This window comes from Lampetra fluviatilis, chromosome 3 (assembly GCF_964198595.1).
Source record: "Lampetra fluviatilis chromosome 3, kcLamFluv1.1, whole genome shotgun sequence".
NCBI classification, from domain to species: Eukaryota; Metazoa; Chordata; class Hyperoartia; order Petromyzontiformes; family Petromyzontidae; genus Lampetra; species Lampetra fluviatilis.
Window position 1 is genome coordinate 9,703,558 of NC_136277.1, and position 19,888 is coordinate 9,723,445.

Consider the following 19,888-nt stretch of genomic DNA (forward strand, 5'->3'; position numbering starts at 1 on the left):
TTTGTAACCTGTCCTCCCATCCGTGAGCCTCCGCCACTCCAACTGCAACATGCGTGTCTGACTGAAGACCTTTCCGCGTGCCTCTATTCCACCCACACGGAGTTAATTCTTCCTAGAAAAAGTTATTTTTTAGCTCAACATCAAATGCAGGACCCTTTTTGAAATTGTCGTGAGACCCGGCGAGACGATGTTATTGTTTTATGTTGTTTTTTTATGATTATGTAATACTTCACCTACTGGTTATTTTATGAATGGTCCACTATATGGGGGTGGCAATTTTATTTGAGAATCCATTCTTTTTTTGTGTTTTTTTTACCTTCTCATGTGTATTGTTTTTCATTTATCTGTCTTGTTTGTACAATTTCTGCACTGAATTTGCTTAAAGTCATTTTAACATATATGTTTGCATGTCATTTATATAATTTGTAAATCAAATCTTCATAAGCAATTTTATGCATGTATTCTGAGCGTGAAAATATATTTGGTTATATTTGAATATGCATCATTACATGCCAAGTTTTACATTTCAGCCCATTAAGCATTTACTATTAAAAGTGAGGCTTTCCTTTGTATACAATATTTTCATAGTTATTGTTTTATAAAATGTCAGCAGAGGGCAGTGTTGCAGAATCCATATGTTCTCTACTATACTCCAACACTTGTGCCTTCTGCTTGTATCAACCCACACTGACCAGTGTGGTGAAAGTATGATCCATAACCCCCTATGACCATCATGGTGTGGGAAGGCCCTTATCCAGCAGTGGAATAATAAACTGGCAGAACATGTACTTTCAGTGGCGTAACTATCGAGTGTACAGGCCGTGCAACTGCACTGGGCCCCAAAGGCAGTTTGGGCCCAGATTCCATTCTATGAAGAGGGGTAGAAATTGGACATGGGCCCCATTTTGTTCCTTGAATGCCAACCACGCTTCGCCATTGTGTACATTATATTTAAATAAAAATCTTCAACTCTCCACATTCAACACATATGAGTTGCAAAATGTGATACATTATTTGGAAAATACTTGATTGGGAAAAATCTGAATCCTGCTCATTTATAGGCTGGTGCTGCTTACACCTTGTGCCACACAGGGGACAGTTGCCAATGGGGGTTGGTTTGGTATGACTGCAGCAGGGTATTGGAGTGCTTCAGGTGAGATGGAAGGCACTTTGAGTAGCATAAGGCATTTGAGCGCCTTGTAAATGAAAATCCTTATCCTTAATCAAGTCACCCTTCTTTTCCCCCATCAAACCTTTCTCCCTACCCCTCGCCCCCCCCCAATATCTTTCCATTTGTACACCGTCCCTGGCTATAACCCACCCAAACAGACCTGTGACTCTGCGTTTGCGACGCGCGACCGTCTGCGCGCCCACATGGTGCGGCACCAGGAGCGCGTGCCGTGCCGTTCGTGCGGAAAGCCGACACGCGCCACGCCGGGACGCGCCGCTGCTGCCGCCGCCGCCGCCGCTGCTGCTGGCGCTCACCAGGGCGAGCAGCAGGGGGCCGCGGCTGCCGGCGCCTCGCACGCAGTGTGCAACGCATGCCACAAGGCAGCGCAGGCTGCGCAGGCGGCCGGGGGATCGGCGCTTGTCCAGCAGACAGGCCAGCTGGGCGTGACAGGGGCGTCGGCGCCTGTCGTCTGCATCAAAAGTAAACGGGGCACCTTTGACAGCAATGCAAATGCTCATTGAGAGCTTCTGTGTAGTGCAGTGGCTTAGCACACTGGACTTGCAATCCAGAGGTCACCATGTAGAATGCAATGCATTTTACATGGTACATGTAATTCTAGATTTGAAGTTTTCGTGACTGCAAGGATCCATACTCTTTGGTTCTTTCGGTAAAGTCACGTAGATGAAAAATAATAATACAAATAATAAAATGAAAATAACTAAATGTGATTTAATTTAGGTATTTTAATTTTATTATTTTTCGTCTACGTGACTTTACCGAAAGAACCAAAGAGTATGGTACATGTACTCTTAGTCTCCTGTACATATATATATCATCATCTAGATGACAGGTCATGCTTACATTCTAATATTTGCAGTTTAAATGGTTGAATAGCAAACGAGAACGGAATTTTTTTCAAAGCTAATTTAATTAGCAGTAGTGTAGGAGCATACATGGAAAATACTTTGCTCCGTTATCATTTACAAACTGCATTACATTTTGAAAGGTTTATATTAAACTAACACCTTGGGTAATTGCCATATTCTGAGAGGCAAAGTATGTATTTTCAAATGTAGACTTCAGCTAGATCAATTTAAGTGAAGTACCTAATATTTTTTATTTTGTTGCAATTACCAGCGACTGGGAAATACTGTCAATGCTTGAGAACCTTGTTTTATTGTGAGTGATGGTCTTGATTTTGAACTTGAGGTGGGCTTTCCAATTCTTTAAGTAATTAATTACAGTGCCAATTATTGGTTCAATTGACTAATCAAATAACACGAAAATAATTGCTAAAAAGTCACACATTTGTTCCCACGCATGCTTTTGAATGGTTGTGGGCAAGGCATAGTGATATCCTCAACATTGTGAGCCACTTCAAGGGTTGCTCGACTTTGGGAGACAGAATGTGGGGGTAGTCTCCGTTTATAAAGAAATCTGTGTAATCAACCACAAAAGGGATCGTTTATTTACATTTTTAGTCAATTCATTGACTAATTGTTCCACCTCTAGTTTATATCCGGTGTCTGAGGTGCTGGCTCGGTGAACTTACATGCATATCACACGCGTGAGACATTGACATCTTTAAAAATGATGTTGTGGCCGTCATGAGCAGTTGCTTATACGAATTAGATTCCGTATGTACCAACATCGCTTTACTCATGCCACATTGTACCTTTGTCTCTCTCGCAGCCGAGGTGCTTCCACCAGCACAGCCCACGGATATGAGGCAAGCTTACTTCTCTGCCTTCTAGGTCAGTAGGTGAGTGTTCGAACGTGCGTACGTCTGCAAGCATCATTAACCCGTAGAGATCATTCAACGTTATTTGCGATACATCGTCAGTGTGCAAACTAGGCAAGCAATGATTTCGTCCCCCTCTCATCGTTTTCGTGATACTGGAATCGTCATTTGATTCAGAAATGACACTCTTATACATCTCGTGTTTGCCTTTGAGGCGACATCTCTTTGGAGTGGCCGCCTTGTTTTTATAGGTTATTGAGTAATTGATTAAAAACAAACTATTATATGACAATTGTTCATTGACTAATTGTTCCAGATCTACTTGTAATCATGTAGGAGAGCTCTCTTAATCTGATCAGCTTCGGTTGATTTGGCTTCGTATTGCTGGGGTTGGTAAAATTGAGTTCCCGTTTGGTGACTTGTCACATGATCGAAAGTAAAGAGAGTCATTTGGAAAGCCTTGGTCCTGCCATAAGAATGTAAGATATCATTCACTGCCTCAGGACCACCAATCTGGAAGAGGTCGCTTCTTTATAAAATATAAAAAAATACTTTTTTTAAAAACACGCTTTAATGAAATGTACCGTACTCATGATGGCAGAACTCCACGACTCCAGGAAGTTGCCCCGCAGCTTGCCATAGTGTAAGGGACCGTGGTGATTTACAGGCAACGTGAGTTGAGCGTGGACCATTAGACCCGTAAAAAATATTGTTTAAAAAAATATATTTTTAATGATAGAATATAGTATTGTCATCGGTATGACATACCTATACCAAGTTTGCAGTCGATACGACATTGGGAAGACGGTTGTAATTGAGTTACAAGATTTGAGGATACGACAACAGACAGAGTGAGTTAAATAAAGGCATGCAAAATGTTTAAAAATATGTATTTTTAAATTTGTATGATAGAATATAGTCTCGTCGTCATTATAACATAAGTATACCAAGTTTGCAGTCGATAGCACATTGGGGAGTGGGTAAAAATTGAGTGACAAGATTTTTTAAGGATACGACAACAGCGAGCCGAATTGGAGTTAAATAAAAGCGTGTAAAAAGAGCTATTTCGCTCATTGTGCCTTATCTGGTGAAATAAAAAATAGTTTCAGTTAGTTTAGTAGAACTACCATCGAAAGGTCATACCAAATTGTTAAATGTTATTGCTTTCTCTCCAACACTCCAACATACCAGCGTGCTGAAGCAGTGAAAATTGGCACGTTTGTTTTTGTAACAATTTATTTAAATGGCTGTTGGGTGGTGGAAGGGTTTAAGGCACATTTTACTGACATCTGACCCAAAATGTAATTGTGCATCTCTCTATCCTTTCTCTTCTCGCTGTGTGTCTACCTCCATCCCCAGCAGACGGGACGATCTGATGGGATTTTTATGGATCTGAAGTGAGGATGAAATCACATCGGGGGGTCCCACTTAGAAAAATCCACATTCAACACTACAAGCATTTTGAGAGAAACTGAAGCAAGTCCTTTTTTTCCTTGTTTTTTTTTACTATTACTAACAACAGCAACAAAAACATAAACTGACTGAGGTCTACTTGTATTTGTGTGCATTTTTTAGTTTCATTTGTATTTTTAATGGAAAAAAAATAGTTAACCACATTTTAAACAAAATGAAAAAAAAAAGATTGTAATGTTTTCGTGTAGTTTGAAAGTTTTAATTTGTAATATATCAGACGTTTTTGCCACATTGGGATTGAGAGAATATTGAGTTTGTTGAAGTGGAAAAAAAATCATTGATATGATCACAGTGATAAGAATTACAACAGCGAGCGGGATTGGAAGTGTGCATGCATCAGTGCGTGTCTTTGAGCTGGCGTAGGTGCATGTGCGTGCGTTCAGCTGCGTTTAGCCGGTCCCGTGGCCTCGCTGATGACCTGGTCTCGGACTTTTGAGGTGTGCGAGTGGTGTGGGGACAAGCCATACCCAATCCACTGTTAACCACCACCTACCCTCCTCACTCGGGCATACATAACCCTGCCCATCAGCTGTCTCTTCCGTTGTGTACAATTGATTCAGCAGTCGCCCATCAACTACTCCCAATTGCCACCCACCCTCCAAGCACCCCAGCCTAAAACATAACCATGCTGTTGCACCATTTGCATCCGGAGCCGCCATTGACCATGGTCTAAAATATAGCAACAGGAGGAAAACCACTCGAATGGGTCTCATTACTCTGCTACAACGTACCAGATGGCATGCTTCCTTGTATTTTAAAATGTGTTTTGTGGCTTGTCAACACCAGAGTAGGTGTACATTGTAAAATGAATTGCAGTGCATTTAGTAACATGCTGCCAAAACGTACATTTCATGAAAGCTCCATTGTGAAAACAAATAAGAAATGCTGAAGAGCTATATTTTTAAGGATATGATGAAAGTAATTTAGTATTTTAATTGTTACGAATGGAAAATCAAATAAAAAAATTGAGACTACTTAAATAATTTCGTGAAATGCAAATTGCAAATGTGAACAAGCATTTTTTGGAAATGCTTAAAAATTGTTATCTCTCACTGTTCTGAAGCCTTATATTCTACCTTCTCAACTTATCCATCTACTAATGTTTGAGATTGTATGAATCGGTGTGGTTTTACATTATAAATTAGTTTTCCACATGACATGTTGACAAAATGTTTTGTTCACATGTTTGAACCATTGACATTTAAAAAAGTTAAATAACTCTCTTGTAACAGTTGCACAGATGTGAGTTTTTCAATTATAGCAGTTTTTTTTCAGATAATACAGAATTAATTACGTTTTGTAATAGGTTTGTTACAATTGCAGTTATTTAAATTTACAATTAAAAAAATAACGTCATACTATTGAGAAAACTTGAGGATTATGCTCCTGCATTGGATGTTTGGCTGGTTGCTTTGTTCGTTCTTTATTGCAAGTGGGATGAGGAGTGCTTGGAGAAAATGCATGATTCACCTATTTATTTCAGTTTCATTTTACTTAACCCTGATTTTAATGCTTACTGGTACAACATTTTTATTTAACCATTTGAGAACCAATTGAGATTCTTTGTATATTTTCCAATGGGGACGTAAACAACCATAAACTTAACAAGAATGCTTCAAGTAATGTTTTATATTTCATCATCATGAACATCAATCATTAATCCCCAAGCCATATCTCACGGTCCTGTGATGCGACAATCCACCAAGCACCTGCAAACAATTAGATTTAGTGATGAGTTATTGTATTCATCCTTTTATGGAAAGCTTGGACAACCCTCAACCACATTAGGACAGGCCAGGAAAGATGTGTCCACTTGCTCTACTAGTGGAACATGAGGAGCAGCCCAATTTGTGACTGGCCACCCAAGTCAGACATTCGTCCACAAACTGAACTCCTGCCCTGAGAAATAATCCCGTTCCCGGTTACATCACAACCATTCACTCCGCCTCGCCTGAAGCCGAATTGATTGCTAACCTCAGCATCATACTGAAACTGCTTCCCCAGCCATACGATAATTTAGGTTTCCAACCAAGATGGTTCACAATAGTGTATCTAATGACAAACCAACGTTTTACAGCAACTGAATACCCCCCATGGTTTATAATGTGCACGTTATCCAGCAGATGGAGCCCCTTGCTAAACTATAAATCTGTTTAACATTCGCTGTTGTAGGGTTTTTTTTATTCTAACCCAATACACAACGTGAACATCAAAAAGGAAAACACAGATCACGAGTGTGCAACAAAACCTGGAGCAATAAGCCCTCAAATTAGGGACCTACTTGAGGCACTTTGGCTCACTGCCCTACCCACCATAAGGGCAACAATCAGGACCACTGTTGTAGTTGAACAATAAAGAATGAGTGGTCGCACAGCATGGGTGGCTCCACAAGCAACAATAACACCATTGCTATCTGCGTGTGTGATTAGCACATCCAGAAGATAACCATCCTGATGTGTTGTGCGTACTAATATGGTGCAACCAGCCCATGATCCTGGAAGAGTCGATGAAACTTTATAGTGTGTGCGTAGCAATGTCTAAAATTAGAATAATATCCCCGAGTAGGATTATCGAAGCTGCATAGTTGGCTGTCCTCTCCAAGAGATCAGCAAATTGATTAAAGAATGAGTCGTTGGCTGGTGCTGAAACTGGCCGATTATTTGCCAGCAAGTTCAGCTTGTTGGCCATGAACAAAGACCCCCAATAGCTTCGAAGGTCTGATACGTTGGCAATGCAATTTTGAGAGATGATAATGTCTCGCGAGCGAGCGAACGAACAGATTTCACCATCATTGGTTCGAACATTTGCGGATCTTGAGGCTGGCATTGGTCGAGTCGGTTGAATATATCTGTAGCCTGTCGGCGTACAGGTAATAAGATGACGACAGTCTGATGCTTGATGCCACTTTCAGTAATGGTGCTCAAATGCAACTGTTCTTGAAGGACGTGATCGTGAATTGACACATACTTATTCCGTACAGACTAAGCATTGAACGTCACACTTTTGGTGGAGCCTGGTGTATAGAGACGGTTTGCAAAGTTTGCCGCGAAACTCTAGGAGGAATACATCGAGCACCGGACATGTTGCTTATGGCTTGAGCAGTGCTGTTGATGTCTTATTTATAAGCAACATAACAGGTAGACACGATGTGGATATACAACTGCAACATCATGACGTACACTTATTGTGAGGCCGTCTGTTGCTAGCTATCACAATAATATGCGAGTACTTGCCAGGAGTAGGATTTGCACTGCATCTAACTCCTCGACTATGCCCTCCCCTGCATCCACGTCTGTTGCATTAACGGAAATTGTTGTGACTAATGAGTATGGCTCTGAAGACTGCGGAAATTTGACGGAATGCTGGAGGTGAGTTAAAAGCGTTGGTTGAGTAAAGTTTGCCGAGATGGGCACAAGAACGAGGAAGGGGGCAGTGTTTGGGTGGATGCCGATGAGCAACGGAAATCCACCAAAGCAAGCCACTGGCTGATAACCAGCAATGGACCCTTGGACATTGAAAGCCGGGAGTGCGTGGCGCAGCGACACAATTGATTGGAGCAACAAGTTGATGACGGCTTGGCGGAACAACTGCGCGACCTGGCAGGGTGTGGCGCAGCTCAGAATTGTTTGAAGATGTTCTGAGCTCAACCAAGCACAACCTACCTACATTGTATATATCTGATGGAAATGCATCCGAACCTGGTGCCATCCATCTTGCCAGAAGGCTAATAGCCTTCTTGGTTTCAGTTAAGGTGGTGGGGATCAGCAAGTGACATGGTGACCTTAACCTGGGGCATGCGGGTGATTTCTTCTTCGTGGATCGACAAATACCGTTTAAGAACACTTAAAGTGCTCTGCTCATCTGTCAAAGAACTTTAATCAGAGTGGTCCCATCTGTACCAAGGAGAGGAAAGGTTCAGACCTGTGGGGACCGTAGGCTGTTTTTACAACGTCATAGAAGCACTTCATGTCATTTATATCGGCATAACATTGAATGTCATTGCTTGCCTACGAAGCCAGGACTCCTACATCTTTTGAGCCTAACCTGGACAGCTCTGCGGATGTTGCTGAAGTCTGTTTTATTTGGGGATGACATCTTGTCATGGTATTCTTTATGGCGCCAATGTTTCTCACCCACCATGGACTGTATCTCCCTTTGCATCAAACATCCTAATGCTTGTGAGTGGTGGATCCAAAACATTCGAGGGATTGACGTAGACAACATCCCTGAAGGATGTCCAGTTCTCCTTGACACTATTGTGATCAAAGTTGATGGAATCTAGCTGGCTATCGAGCTTTTCATAGAGGGTCTCGAACCGGCTCCCTTGTAAACCTCGATGTTAAAGCCGCTTGCGAGCCATTTTCCCTGAGGGGGGTCCCTTAGGCTGAATGTGGAAATGCAGATTTGAGACAATAGTCGGTCAATCCAGCAGTCTGCACCACAAATGGTGTGATTCCTGACCTTCCTCATCTTTTATAAAAGCCGGACGTTCCTTTTATCAACTAAATAAGAGCCTTTCAGGAGCCCTGAATCAAAAAGGTATAGAAATTGGACCCCCCCCCACCTCAAATGTGGTAAAAAGTTTATCCAACAGGTTTCCAAAAATTGTCGACCCCCTCCCCCCACAAAAAAAATTCACACCCCCTAAAAAGAAATGTTTTTTTGTAGGCATATATGCCTGCACACCCTTCATACAATAGTCAGTAATATCTGCACACATTGGGGATGAGCGGAAGAAGAGGACATGTTGACAGGCGAAGGCGCAAAGCGCTGAGAAGACCTCCGCGGGAGCTACGGCCGCCAAAATTCTAGTCTTTTAAATTTTCCATAAAAATATCAGAATCTGCATTTTTATCAATCCAAGTGCACACACTGATGCTTTTGAAAGCCAATAACTCAAAGTAAATGTTGTCATTTGTGAACTGCATACGTTGCCAATTTTAATTTGTTTTAATATTCTGTATATTGCAACTATATTCGCTCACATTACTTGTTATATTAATTCATATGTTTATATTATAAGCATGGCAGGACATATGAATAACCCTGTACAAAATCCATGAAAAATCTATCTGCATAAGTGCATTTCATCCAGATCTCCTTTTGCAAGTTGCAAATTAATCTCAGCCGGCTATCGGAGTTAAATAAAGAAAACAAAAACTGAATAGACAATTCGAAATGCTGCCACAAAACATGTTGCAGAGACTTAGACTGCATCTTCAACCACCTGGAATAAGTTCTAAGTGTCCTTACTGAGGAAGTTTCTATTTGCTATGTTGAATCCCATGGTTTGTGGTGCACACCCTCTCAAACGTATGCCACTGAAGCATAACTCATTCATGTGAGTGGGGGTAAATGTCGGAAAGGAATTGCGGAAACCAAACTGTACTCCACCGGTTTTGTGGTTGTGCTGTGTAGCTGTCCAATGTGCTTTCAGGTGATACCATGTGTTGTTCAACATGGATATCCGTCACTTCCCTCAATGTGCTGGGAGCATCTGTAGGAACTTAATTATTCTTTATGAATTGTTCCCATCGAAGCCCTTGGCAAGTGGAACAAAATGTCAGATATACCAAAAAATATACGGTACAACCCAGAGCTCCAAATTCCCTGGCATCCTTATAATTGACTTCCTCTGATATAATTCCATGCTAGAGCTGCACACGAGGATCTCTTTCCAACCTCGAAAGTTATCCACACCCTCTCCAATTTCTGAAACTTATTTTATGCGCTTAGGCAAACAAAGTATTTGCTGCAGCACTGCCAATTTCTCTAACCACGCGGGCAACAACAATTAGCATTGGCACACACTAACATTAGTCCGAGACAAGGCAGGGTGACTGGGTGTGGTGGTGGCGATGGTGGTTGGGTTTTGCTTTGGTTTCCAGAGCCCAGGGCCTTGTGAATGAACTCCCTTTCTCGCTGGGCGGTGGCATCGTGTCGATCGCGTGCTCGGATTCTGAAAGAGTGTGATGTGATTTATTTTCGCGTTTTCTTTTCCTCCGTGGTTTTATTTTATCGATTTTTAAAACGTGCTGTTATTATGTATCCTATAGACAATGTAGCAGAGAGACATTTAAGCCTCCACCTCGAGCTTTAGTGACATCAACGTGATGTTGAAGGAAATTGTTTGTTTTTGAATAATAATCAACTTTTACTGGTGATGCTTTTCTCATGTACTTTGGTCAAGTCAAAACCAATTGCTCGTGTTGATCCAGCCCATCATTCCTCCAACGTTATTTAAAATTAGTACCTTTGTGAAAGTTAAATGACTTTTGGAATGGTTCTTGCAACAGTAAATGTGCATTTCCCACCATTGGTTGACAGATGAGCAGGGCCAAAGCCTCGTTTGAATTTGGAGAAGCTTAGACATGAGTGTAATACATGGAGTTATGTTAATGTTGTTCATTTATATATATTGCATAATTTGAGTTTTTCTTTTATAACATGCAGCTTGTAAATGGACGTAGTAACAACAGCTGCATGGTTATGAGACTTCACAAATCCGAACTGTTTACGAGGTCGGCCGCCGTTAATTCGTCAATTTGAATGCTTAACCGATGCAAATGGCCTCCAGATCTGGTTCGCTTAAAGTTATGTTACAGGCCCGATGATAACAAACTACAGGAGTGTATCAGCCGGACATGAAGATATATTTTCTATATATTCTATTTATTTCAGCAAGAAGGGCCCAATAAGCAATGAGGCTCTATTTCATGACCTGTCATAGACAACTATAGAGGTTTAAGCATTTTTAGTTGCTGCCACATTCACATGCATATCTCATAATAGGCTTCTTAGCAACCATGCCAATTGCCGTGAATGTAATGCCAAAGATAAGCTGTTATTTCCGAGTTTGACCTTCTGGAGAATGAAAAATCTTTGAATCACCATCCATTTTAAATGTGTCCTTTACAGAACTTTACTATGAAAAGGAACTAAGCTGCCAGTAAATAATGCACGTTCCGTTCCGGCACTTTTCTTGCAATTGCGGATACTCCAATCTCGGCTAAATTCAATATTAAATGGCAAAGCACAATACTTAAATAGTCAGACTAAGGCACCTTATAATTCTAAGATTTGTGGAAGAAATGTCTTCTGCCGGCCTGGACAGAGTTCCCTTCTTAAATTTGCTTTTTTAAATATATGAGCACAATGCTACAAGGAGCAGTCGCCTGTAAAAGTTGATTCTAATGTTTCTTCTGCTGTGGAAGAGAAAAAAAAGCTTAACTTTATTATCTTGTAAGTACTGTAGTAGTTTTTTTTTACTTTGGGGCTTTTTGTTTTAATTGACTTAAACAGTTGTGTATCTGCCGAATTATGAAGCGTGAAGCATATGACCCACCCTCCCTCCCTCCCCACCAAATGGATGAAGAATGGCATATCACTGAAATGTATTGGCATATTTGCAGACTGGATAACATGACACTAATAACTGCAATGTGCAATGTTTGGTGAACGTGATGGGTCTGTTTAGGGGGAGGTTGGGCTGGTGGGTGTTGTTGTGGAGGTTCGTTTCATATTGTGTTTTGTATAACACTTTGTGTTTCATTTGGACTTGTAACTATTATTGGCATATTCATTTTAGTTGGATGTCTTTCTGAATTCATGGTTTCACATCCTTCTATTACCATTACCGTCATGTTTTAAGCTGGCAGCGGACTGTATAATTGTTAAACAGATGGGCTGAGTTTAATCATTTTTCAGTTGGAGCTGCAGCAGGTTTTTAAAATTTCAAAATACCAATTACATGAATACTGAATACAGCAGAAATTCTAAAATCTGAACTTCAATCATTCACAAATCCCTGTAATTCACGGATTATTGGCGCTTCGCGGCTGTGCTCTAATCCTGAATGGATTGAAAATGCTCCGTGGATTACGAGCGGGGATCTATAGAAATAGCTAGGGCTTAACACAGCTATAGGTGTGGTGCTGCAGGGAAATGCAGAGGTAATATTTTGTTATTTAATTTAACAGTGCTGACCTGATTTGTTTTGTAGAATAATATTTCTGCTTTTTTTTTTACTTGGATATCAATTTAAGGAGACTCGAAGCAGATTTTGCACCATTTGGATCTTAGCTCACAACCTTGTAATCCGCCAATTTATCGTTATCCGTGAAATTTTTCAGGTTCACGGAATCGCATGGCTCTTTCATCCCATAATCCGTGGCACACCATGTTGGAGTGAAAATGTTTTCATGGATTATTTGGTGTTACCTCTGCGGTGCACTGTGGATGACAGGATCTGCAATATGGTGTGTGTCCCCCACCCCCCGTCACTGATGTATATTTCTGTAATCCTATAAAGTCCACATAATCCTCTGGGTGCTTCTTGTATAGTGGTGGCATTGTTAGGTTCAGCATTGTGCTATCTTCCCAGTAATCCAAGTTCCATATCTTATCATGGTGGTTATCACAAGTGCAAATCGCACCTTGCGTGTGTATGTTCTTTCACACCGTATGTAGCCAACCGTGCTAATCGGAGATGTGGGGGAAAGTCGACTCGTCTACAATGGGTACTCGGCCCAGTTAATGTTTCACCAGCCAGGTGGTGGGTTTGTGTGGTGATGTCCTCTGCACCATACTTTCGTGCACTATGCTGACCTTAATAGTTCTTCAAAAGCACCTGCCCAACAGTGTATGTAGAATAAACAAGACCACAGTACAGTATTTGAAGTCTGCGATCTAGCAATGTTTACCAATCATACAGTCCACTTGCGCTGTCGAGAATGGTTGAGTCCATTTGCTGGTGGTGGTGATGTGCTAATGAGGTGAATTCAAGCTACTAGATTATTTCCTGCAGGTGTTCGATCATTTGTCAAGCACCTGTGATTGTATATGCATGTGATTTTATTTTGTGTTCACTTTGTTTCAAAACCTTGGTGTGCAAAGACAGCTGTTAAATGTGATTGACCACAAATGAGCTGTTTTTTTCCCATAAAAAAAATACCATAGATTTAATGTCATCTGTTCTCAAACTGAAGTGGACGGTTTGATTTTTTAAAGGGGTTGTAGTTTTTGCTTTAATGGGGCTGTCACACTCACCGTTATAATGAATAAGTCCTCCATCCTCTCTTTAGACCTTGGTTGAATTTTAAAACGGTTTGCTCACGCTGGGTTTAAACAAAAAAAATACCAAATATACCCAAATTGTATGAACGGTATCTAGGTATATTCTTGGTTCTTTCCGTAAAGTCGCGTAGAAGGGAAACAGTAAAATAAGAAAAATACAAAACAAATAAAATTCTCTAGATGTTTCGACTGCAACACAAGCAATCATCATCAGGTGTGACTTTACCGAAAGAACCAAGAATATGAATCCCTGCAGTCACGAAAGCTTTAAATCGGTATCTAGGTATGTTAGGAAATTGTTAATACATCACAGATCCTGCACGTGTGGGGGAAAAATCCTGGAAGTGACATCACAATGCTTTGCCTGTCATTCTCTAATGGTGTATTTACGACAGCCAGTAGAATTTCCCCTCCATGAGCTGTATGGAGTACCAAGTCATTCGCTCCATATTTATCTTGAAAACATTTTTGGGTAAAAAAAAACCTTTAGTTGTGATCCTGGCATCTAGGGTTTGCGTCCGTTTCTCACCCCAAGATATTTAGGGTGCTTGTTCACTGAACAGACATGGACATCAGCCCTCCCACAAGATGCACGTCTAGGAATCTAAGCTAAGCTGTCAGTCAACTGGCACAATATTAGGCTACTGATAGACATCAGCTCTGGGGGCTGTAATTTGTATGTGTCCATCAGATGATTGGCATGCAGCGAATCATTCCTCGCAAAGCATAGTTGTGAGTACCGTCTGGTACCAGGAAAATAGCAACCTTTTGCGTTTTGTGATGTCACCTCTCAGGGCCATTTCCCAACAGGATGATGTGAAGTTTTGTTGATTGTTGGACCTTCAACATTGTTTATTCGCACAACATAATTTAATTCGTGATGCAATTTGAAATTTAAAATGTATTTTATTTTCCTACGAATGCCCACATTTCCAGTTTGAAAATTGAGACTAAAGGTTCGCTTCTGCACGTAGGCACACCAATAAGCGGTTGGAATTGGCAAAATGTAAAGGAGGCTGGATAGTTTGAGATGCTGCCCCTTTAAAAACATGCCAATAAAAAAAAGTGTTTTTGTCATTGTCCCTCCCAAACATATGCTTCACAGATTTACCGAGCGACATTTTATATATAAATATATTTTTAAATTGTATGTTTTGTTTCGCTGTTATTTTCACATTAATGTAGCGCTCTTTATTGCTCCCTCATGTAAATATGTGTAATCTGAACTTTTTTTTGCTCTCTTAAACTCAATTATTCACTGTAATCCGTCCTTGATGTACAAAAGTGTAAAGTTTTAAAACAAAAAACACATTTCTGTAACAGATAAACTCATGTTTGTGTTTCTAAACGGAGGTTTGAAAAAAAAATACATAACTTTTCTGTGTGTGTTTCAGTCTTGCTACTGCATATAAAACAGATATTATGTTTTGTCAGAAAAAAATGTATGCACATGATTTTTATCCACGTGTTAATGCGGTGCAATTACGCTCCATGAACATTGCATTGTATTTTACATTTTCACAAACCCAGATCGTTTGGTGGGGGGCGGTGGGAAATGTCAAGTATTTGTGGCAGGTAAATAGGAGTTTAACAATTATCATGTCTACCCCAGCAAAGCAAATCAAATGGGATGAATGTCACGGCCAATGTTGTTGGCTGATTGGCTGCCGGAGTTGACATTAACTTATAACGTACAACATACACGATTTTAAAAAACATCGATTCTTTCACACGATTCATTGCATGTATCGATATTAATCAGTTAATCGTTATACCCCCTCGACTGTGCAGCGTAAATATGTAATTTATCGCAGTGTGTGTCATGTGAAAAATGTAAACATGTTGCCTCCCTACAAACGAGCGTGGATTTCAACATTGTAAGTGTTAGTAAACTGCTTTTTATGCATAATGCAGCTCTGATTAAATAAATAAATAAAACGCATAAGCGGTGTGCAGTGGGTAAACCAGCTTCTGGATACACATGCAAATGTTTTATTTGTTTATATTTTAGGTACCCCTGTTACTTTTCCGTGAAGATAACTGAGCGTTGCCTGCATTCGTGAGTGGTCTGGTTTGGGCCATCGGATGGCAATTTGATTAATAGTTCCTGTTTTAAGAGTTTCAACATTCCAATTTCCTGATTGGCAAAAACGTTTAATTGACTACAAAGGTTGGTATTTTAAATGTATTTATAGTAGGATTATTGAAGGTAACATGGTTTTTTGAAGTCACTGAACATATTTACGGTATCAGCCTATGGGCCTTACAGATAACATGAAATGCTGTTTATTACCACCATTAAACAGAACCGTTGATGCATGCTTTATTCCAATACCCTGTCGAATTGGCAAAAATAAAATTGTATTTTTGTATTTGGGGTTATTAACCTCCATTTTAGTGCTATCGTCCAGCGAGCCAATTCTATATTTCAGTGCATTTGATTTTTTTCACAATTACACATGAATAGTGTTTTTATTGTAAATTCTTTTCATTTTATGCAGCCATTTTTTTCGGTACTTAATCTGAAATTTGAGCCTGGAGGTCGATTTTTGCCAATGCTGATGTCGCCTGGTCTTCAACGTCGGCTTATAAGTTTCATAGCTCCCAGCAGGGAATGAACGGACAGCTGCAGTTGGGAATTAAATTGAACATTTGACTGAGTGCAAGACCTACCTTCCCCATTGTACTTTGATCTCTTAGCTTAAATACAAGTTCAATTAGTGTGTCCACATGCTCCTGGTAGACAACGATGTAAACAGAATATTTTTTTAATATATATATACCTGGCTGCTCGGTATAATGTGCTGGTATCTTTGCCAAAAAAATGTTGTTGGAACCACCTGAAATTTATTAGAATTGTTGGTGGTGGTGGTGGGGGGGAGAGGTGTAAATGACACATTGCGTGTGTATCCCTTGAATTTGTATTTTATCATAAGCAAGCTAATATTAACACCAGCAGAGCAGACCAAATCTATGCCAACATTGGCAAAGGTTGAAATGCCACAAGGAAGGTTGCAAGACACCTCGCTAAATACTCTGCAAAGTTCCACTGGAGCGCGTATTATCAATCGGCTTGAAATAAACTTTTAAAGAGCATGGCTATGTTGTAGACGTTTGCGTGTGGAAAACCACACGTACATTAATGGCAGTGCAGGTTAGCAAGGGAAATATGCTCTACTGATGATCTCAAAGCAAAAGGGTGAAACTTGAACACGGTTTGGTTTGAGTCACTGCTGTGACATCATAGCCATGCTTTCTGAATTCCAAAACAATCTGGTGTCCAGAGTTGTCACTAGTGTTGACGAAAAATGAAACTTATGCCGAATCTGATTGGCCTGATGGTTTATTTGGGCAAGTATTTGTTGTCCGAAAAGATTGATGTGTAACGCCCACTGCAAGAAATAATGTGATGACCAGAATGGAGTGATAACTGATTGTTTTTATGGCTGATTAACTTGCGGGGAGTAAAAAATGTATTTACCAAATAATTTACCCATCAAGAGTATTTGATCTTATTTCACTTGAACAGATGATTTTAGAGACAACCCTCCATATACACTGATGCTTTGGTGGTTTTTGCAAGATCTTTTGTGAACGTTTCTCATGTCTTGTGGCTGATGTGCGTTAATGTTTGTAAACGTTTTTTATTCAAATGTTTCAAAACAACATAGAACCCTCTTGTATGCAGTAGCAAGACTGTTTTAAAGCGATAGAAAAGTAAGATACATTCTTTTTTAATAACATTATACTTGGCCGTGTTTATGTGTTGTCACAACACAAAATGTACGTCTGAAGTGTTATCGGATTGAGTTAAAAAAAACGGTCAAAGCTGTCCTCGTTTTATATAGTCCGGGCGTGATGATGTATTTCCATAAACCATAGCTGTGTAATGCAAAACTAAACAAAACATGGTTCTGCAGTATGGAAAAGTGAACTGGCGACGATAATATTGATTTATGACTCGTGGCCCATGTGGAAACCTAGAGGGTTAATCCTGTTGCTCTAACACTAATTCACTCGGGTGCTCAGTCTTTATTCCTAACTTAATATCCTAGCCCTTAACCAAATGTTATTAACAGTATTTTAGCCTGTGGCCCAAATGCCGATATTACAGTCATGGCTTAAGTTCTAAGAATAATGAAGCCTAGATTTATTCTGACTGGGACTACGGTGAAATTGCGACGTATGGCAAGAATTATTGTTATGATTAATGGGTTATGCTAGGTGTAAAGGGTTACAGTTAAAATGGCTAGGATTAAATATGTTTTGATCTTTGATTAAGTCTGTTAGGACTAGAATAAGGCTATTTTTGGGTAAATGTAACATTTGCCGTGAGGATTAATACTACCGTTTGGCAAGGGCCTCCGTAAAGGTTATGGTGAATGCGTGTGTATAGGAAGAGAGTTAAGGCTGGGGGGGATCATGTCAAATTCATGACTGGCAGCTGGGGCCAAAGTCTAAATAACGTCGCTTTTCCACACTGCATCTTTTGGTTTGTTGTTTATCGCATTTATGGACAGTGCCTCCGCAAGTGTGGGGTTTCGTTCGTGACATGACCTCGCTCCCCACCAGCACCACCCTAAGCCCCCCCCCCCTCTTGCATCCCATCCCTTGCTTTTCCTTTACACAAGTTCTCCTTGTATCCCAAACCCTGTGCGCCACCCCCTCTCCTCTTTCACGCGCTGCTTATCTATTACCCCATCCTCTTTCCCGATAAGCGCATTGCTGCGAACTCTAGGAGGTGTAAAGTATGAGGAAGTTTGCACCATGGCAGTGTTGATTGCTCGGGAGTTTCTTTCTTTGAGACGACATTTAAGTAACGTAATCCTTTAATAGTGCGCGTGCGGCACAGCTGGTTAAAAATGCTTGTGTGAGTGCTTGTGCGGTGTGTGTACTGTCGGTGTCACCGTGGCAGTCGTAGCTTTCATCAGAAGCTGATTGTCGACAATGCATACTGAGTTTATGACTGATACATTAACCTGGGCCAGGCTTCCTCTGGGGTCGTTCGTCCTGAACTGAGTAGCGCCTGTTGCTGTGTGGTCATCATTGCCACTCCCGAGACCAAAGCAGCCAGACACGCACGCTTGGTGCTGCCCACACAAGCCCTCAGTTGTCATGGCAACTTTAATAGGTGCTTGCTAACAAAGCAGTGACATTTGTCTGTCGAATAATTCGTGCGTATGGGGATATGTGGAGTATCTTCTTGGTTATGCACACATTTAACAAGTGGTATCTGGACCTGGCTTGGACATACTCTGCATAAAATAAGCATGAGCCCCTTGTGTGCTGTGCCACACATTCCCCTTCACTTTTTATGGTAAACTGGGGGGGGCGGTCTATGCGGACATGAGTTGTGTACGTGTGTGCAAAGTATGTCTGCGTGTAATTTATACCCAACTGTGTCGCTCCAACTGGTGTTCTCCATCATGCACCCGAGTGTTTAGCACTGCCATGGCAGCGTCCTCTCCGAATCCACATTGGCCACGAACAGTATTAAATACTTTGACCGTTTAACTTGTAGAATTTGAATAATTAAATAAGTACATGTTTAACCTTAACCTGTGCCGAAATTATTTGCTGCTGGTTTGTATTGTTACATCTTGTGTGCGCGCATCACGATCCGGTGTACACATCTGTATATACTATGTAGTTTTACTGCTGCATCGTCGCCTTTTGCTTTTGAGTGAAGTTGGTTCAATTAAGTCGATCGCTTTCTCTTTTAGATTAAATGGTTTGTGGTGGAAATGTATTATAAAACTACCGCCCACAGTAACCCATGTGGTAGATAAACATTGACCCATCTACTACCCGACTCCCTATTCTGTCTTGTGGTGTACGGTACATTACCCTTGTCCAATTTTATACAGGGACAGGTTCTCATCCCACATCAAACCTTTGGTTTGATTAACACCCTGATCTTGTAAAAAAAGCTGAGTATTTTTGTCATCTCACAAATAGAATTGGATATATAATCCTCGATCTGTTACAGAACCGTTGTCTCAATTAAAATAATTATTCAGTGATAAATAAAAACTCTCTTTTCATGCCCTCCCCAAGTGTAATTTCAGCGATCACAAATGCGAGAGAAGAGCATCCTGTCCAGCCAGTTCTCACCTTTTCTGGACTGGTAAAAACTGTCTCAAACAACTTCTGTAAAACATCATCCATTAAAAAAACATTCTCAACTGCTGCCCATCAAGACCGTTGAACAGTGGCACCCAAGCAATTCCATCAGGTAACAACCAACGCCGTTGAGAGGCTAAATAACCGATACTTTAATGTATAACATGTTACTGTTCCAAAAATTACGTTATGGTTTCTGCACAGCATGCCACGTGAAGAAGAACATGTAACAGAAAACGGCTCGATAATATGTGATGGCACGCAAAGGCGGCAGTGTTTTGATTTATTTTGTTGACGCCAAAAGT

The 19,888-nt window shown here is 40.7% G+C and overlaps 1 protein-coding gene across 7 annotated transcripts in view; it reads left to right on the forward strand.

Annotated features, from left to right (window-relative positions):
• LOC144951977 (uncharacterized) overlaps window positions 1–19,431 on the forward strand; it is a 74,370-nt gene extending 54,939 nt beyond the window's left edge. For 3 of the 7 annotated variants that reach the window (XM_078882388.1, XM_078882383.1, XM_078882355.1), the window contains exons 4-6: window positions 1,330–1,651; window positions 2,864–2,933; window positions 4,272–19,430. In XM_078882388.1, the coding sequence (XP_078738514.1) occupies window positions 1,330–1,651; window positions 2,864–2,925 (384 nt within the window). In that variant the 3' untranslated portion in view covers window positions 2,926–2,933; window positions 4,272–19,430. Of the gene's footprint in view, window positions 1–1,329; window positions 1,652–2,863; window positions 2,934–4,271 lie in introns of all 7 variants that reach the window. The other 4 variants (XM_078882375.1, XM_078882397.1, XM_078882368.1 and 1 more) reach the window with 4 other exon arrangements.
• The last annotated feature ends 457 nt before the right edge of the window (window positions 19,432–19,888 follow it).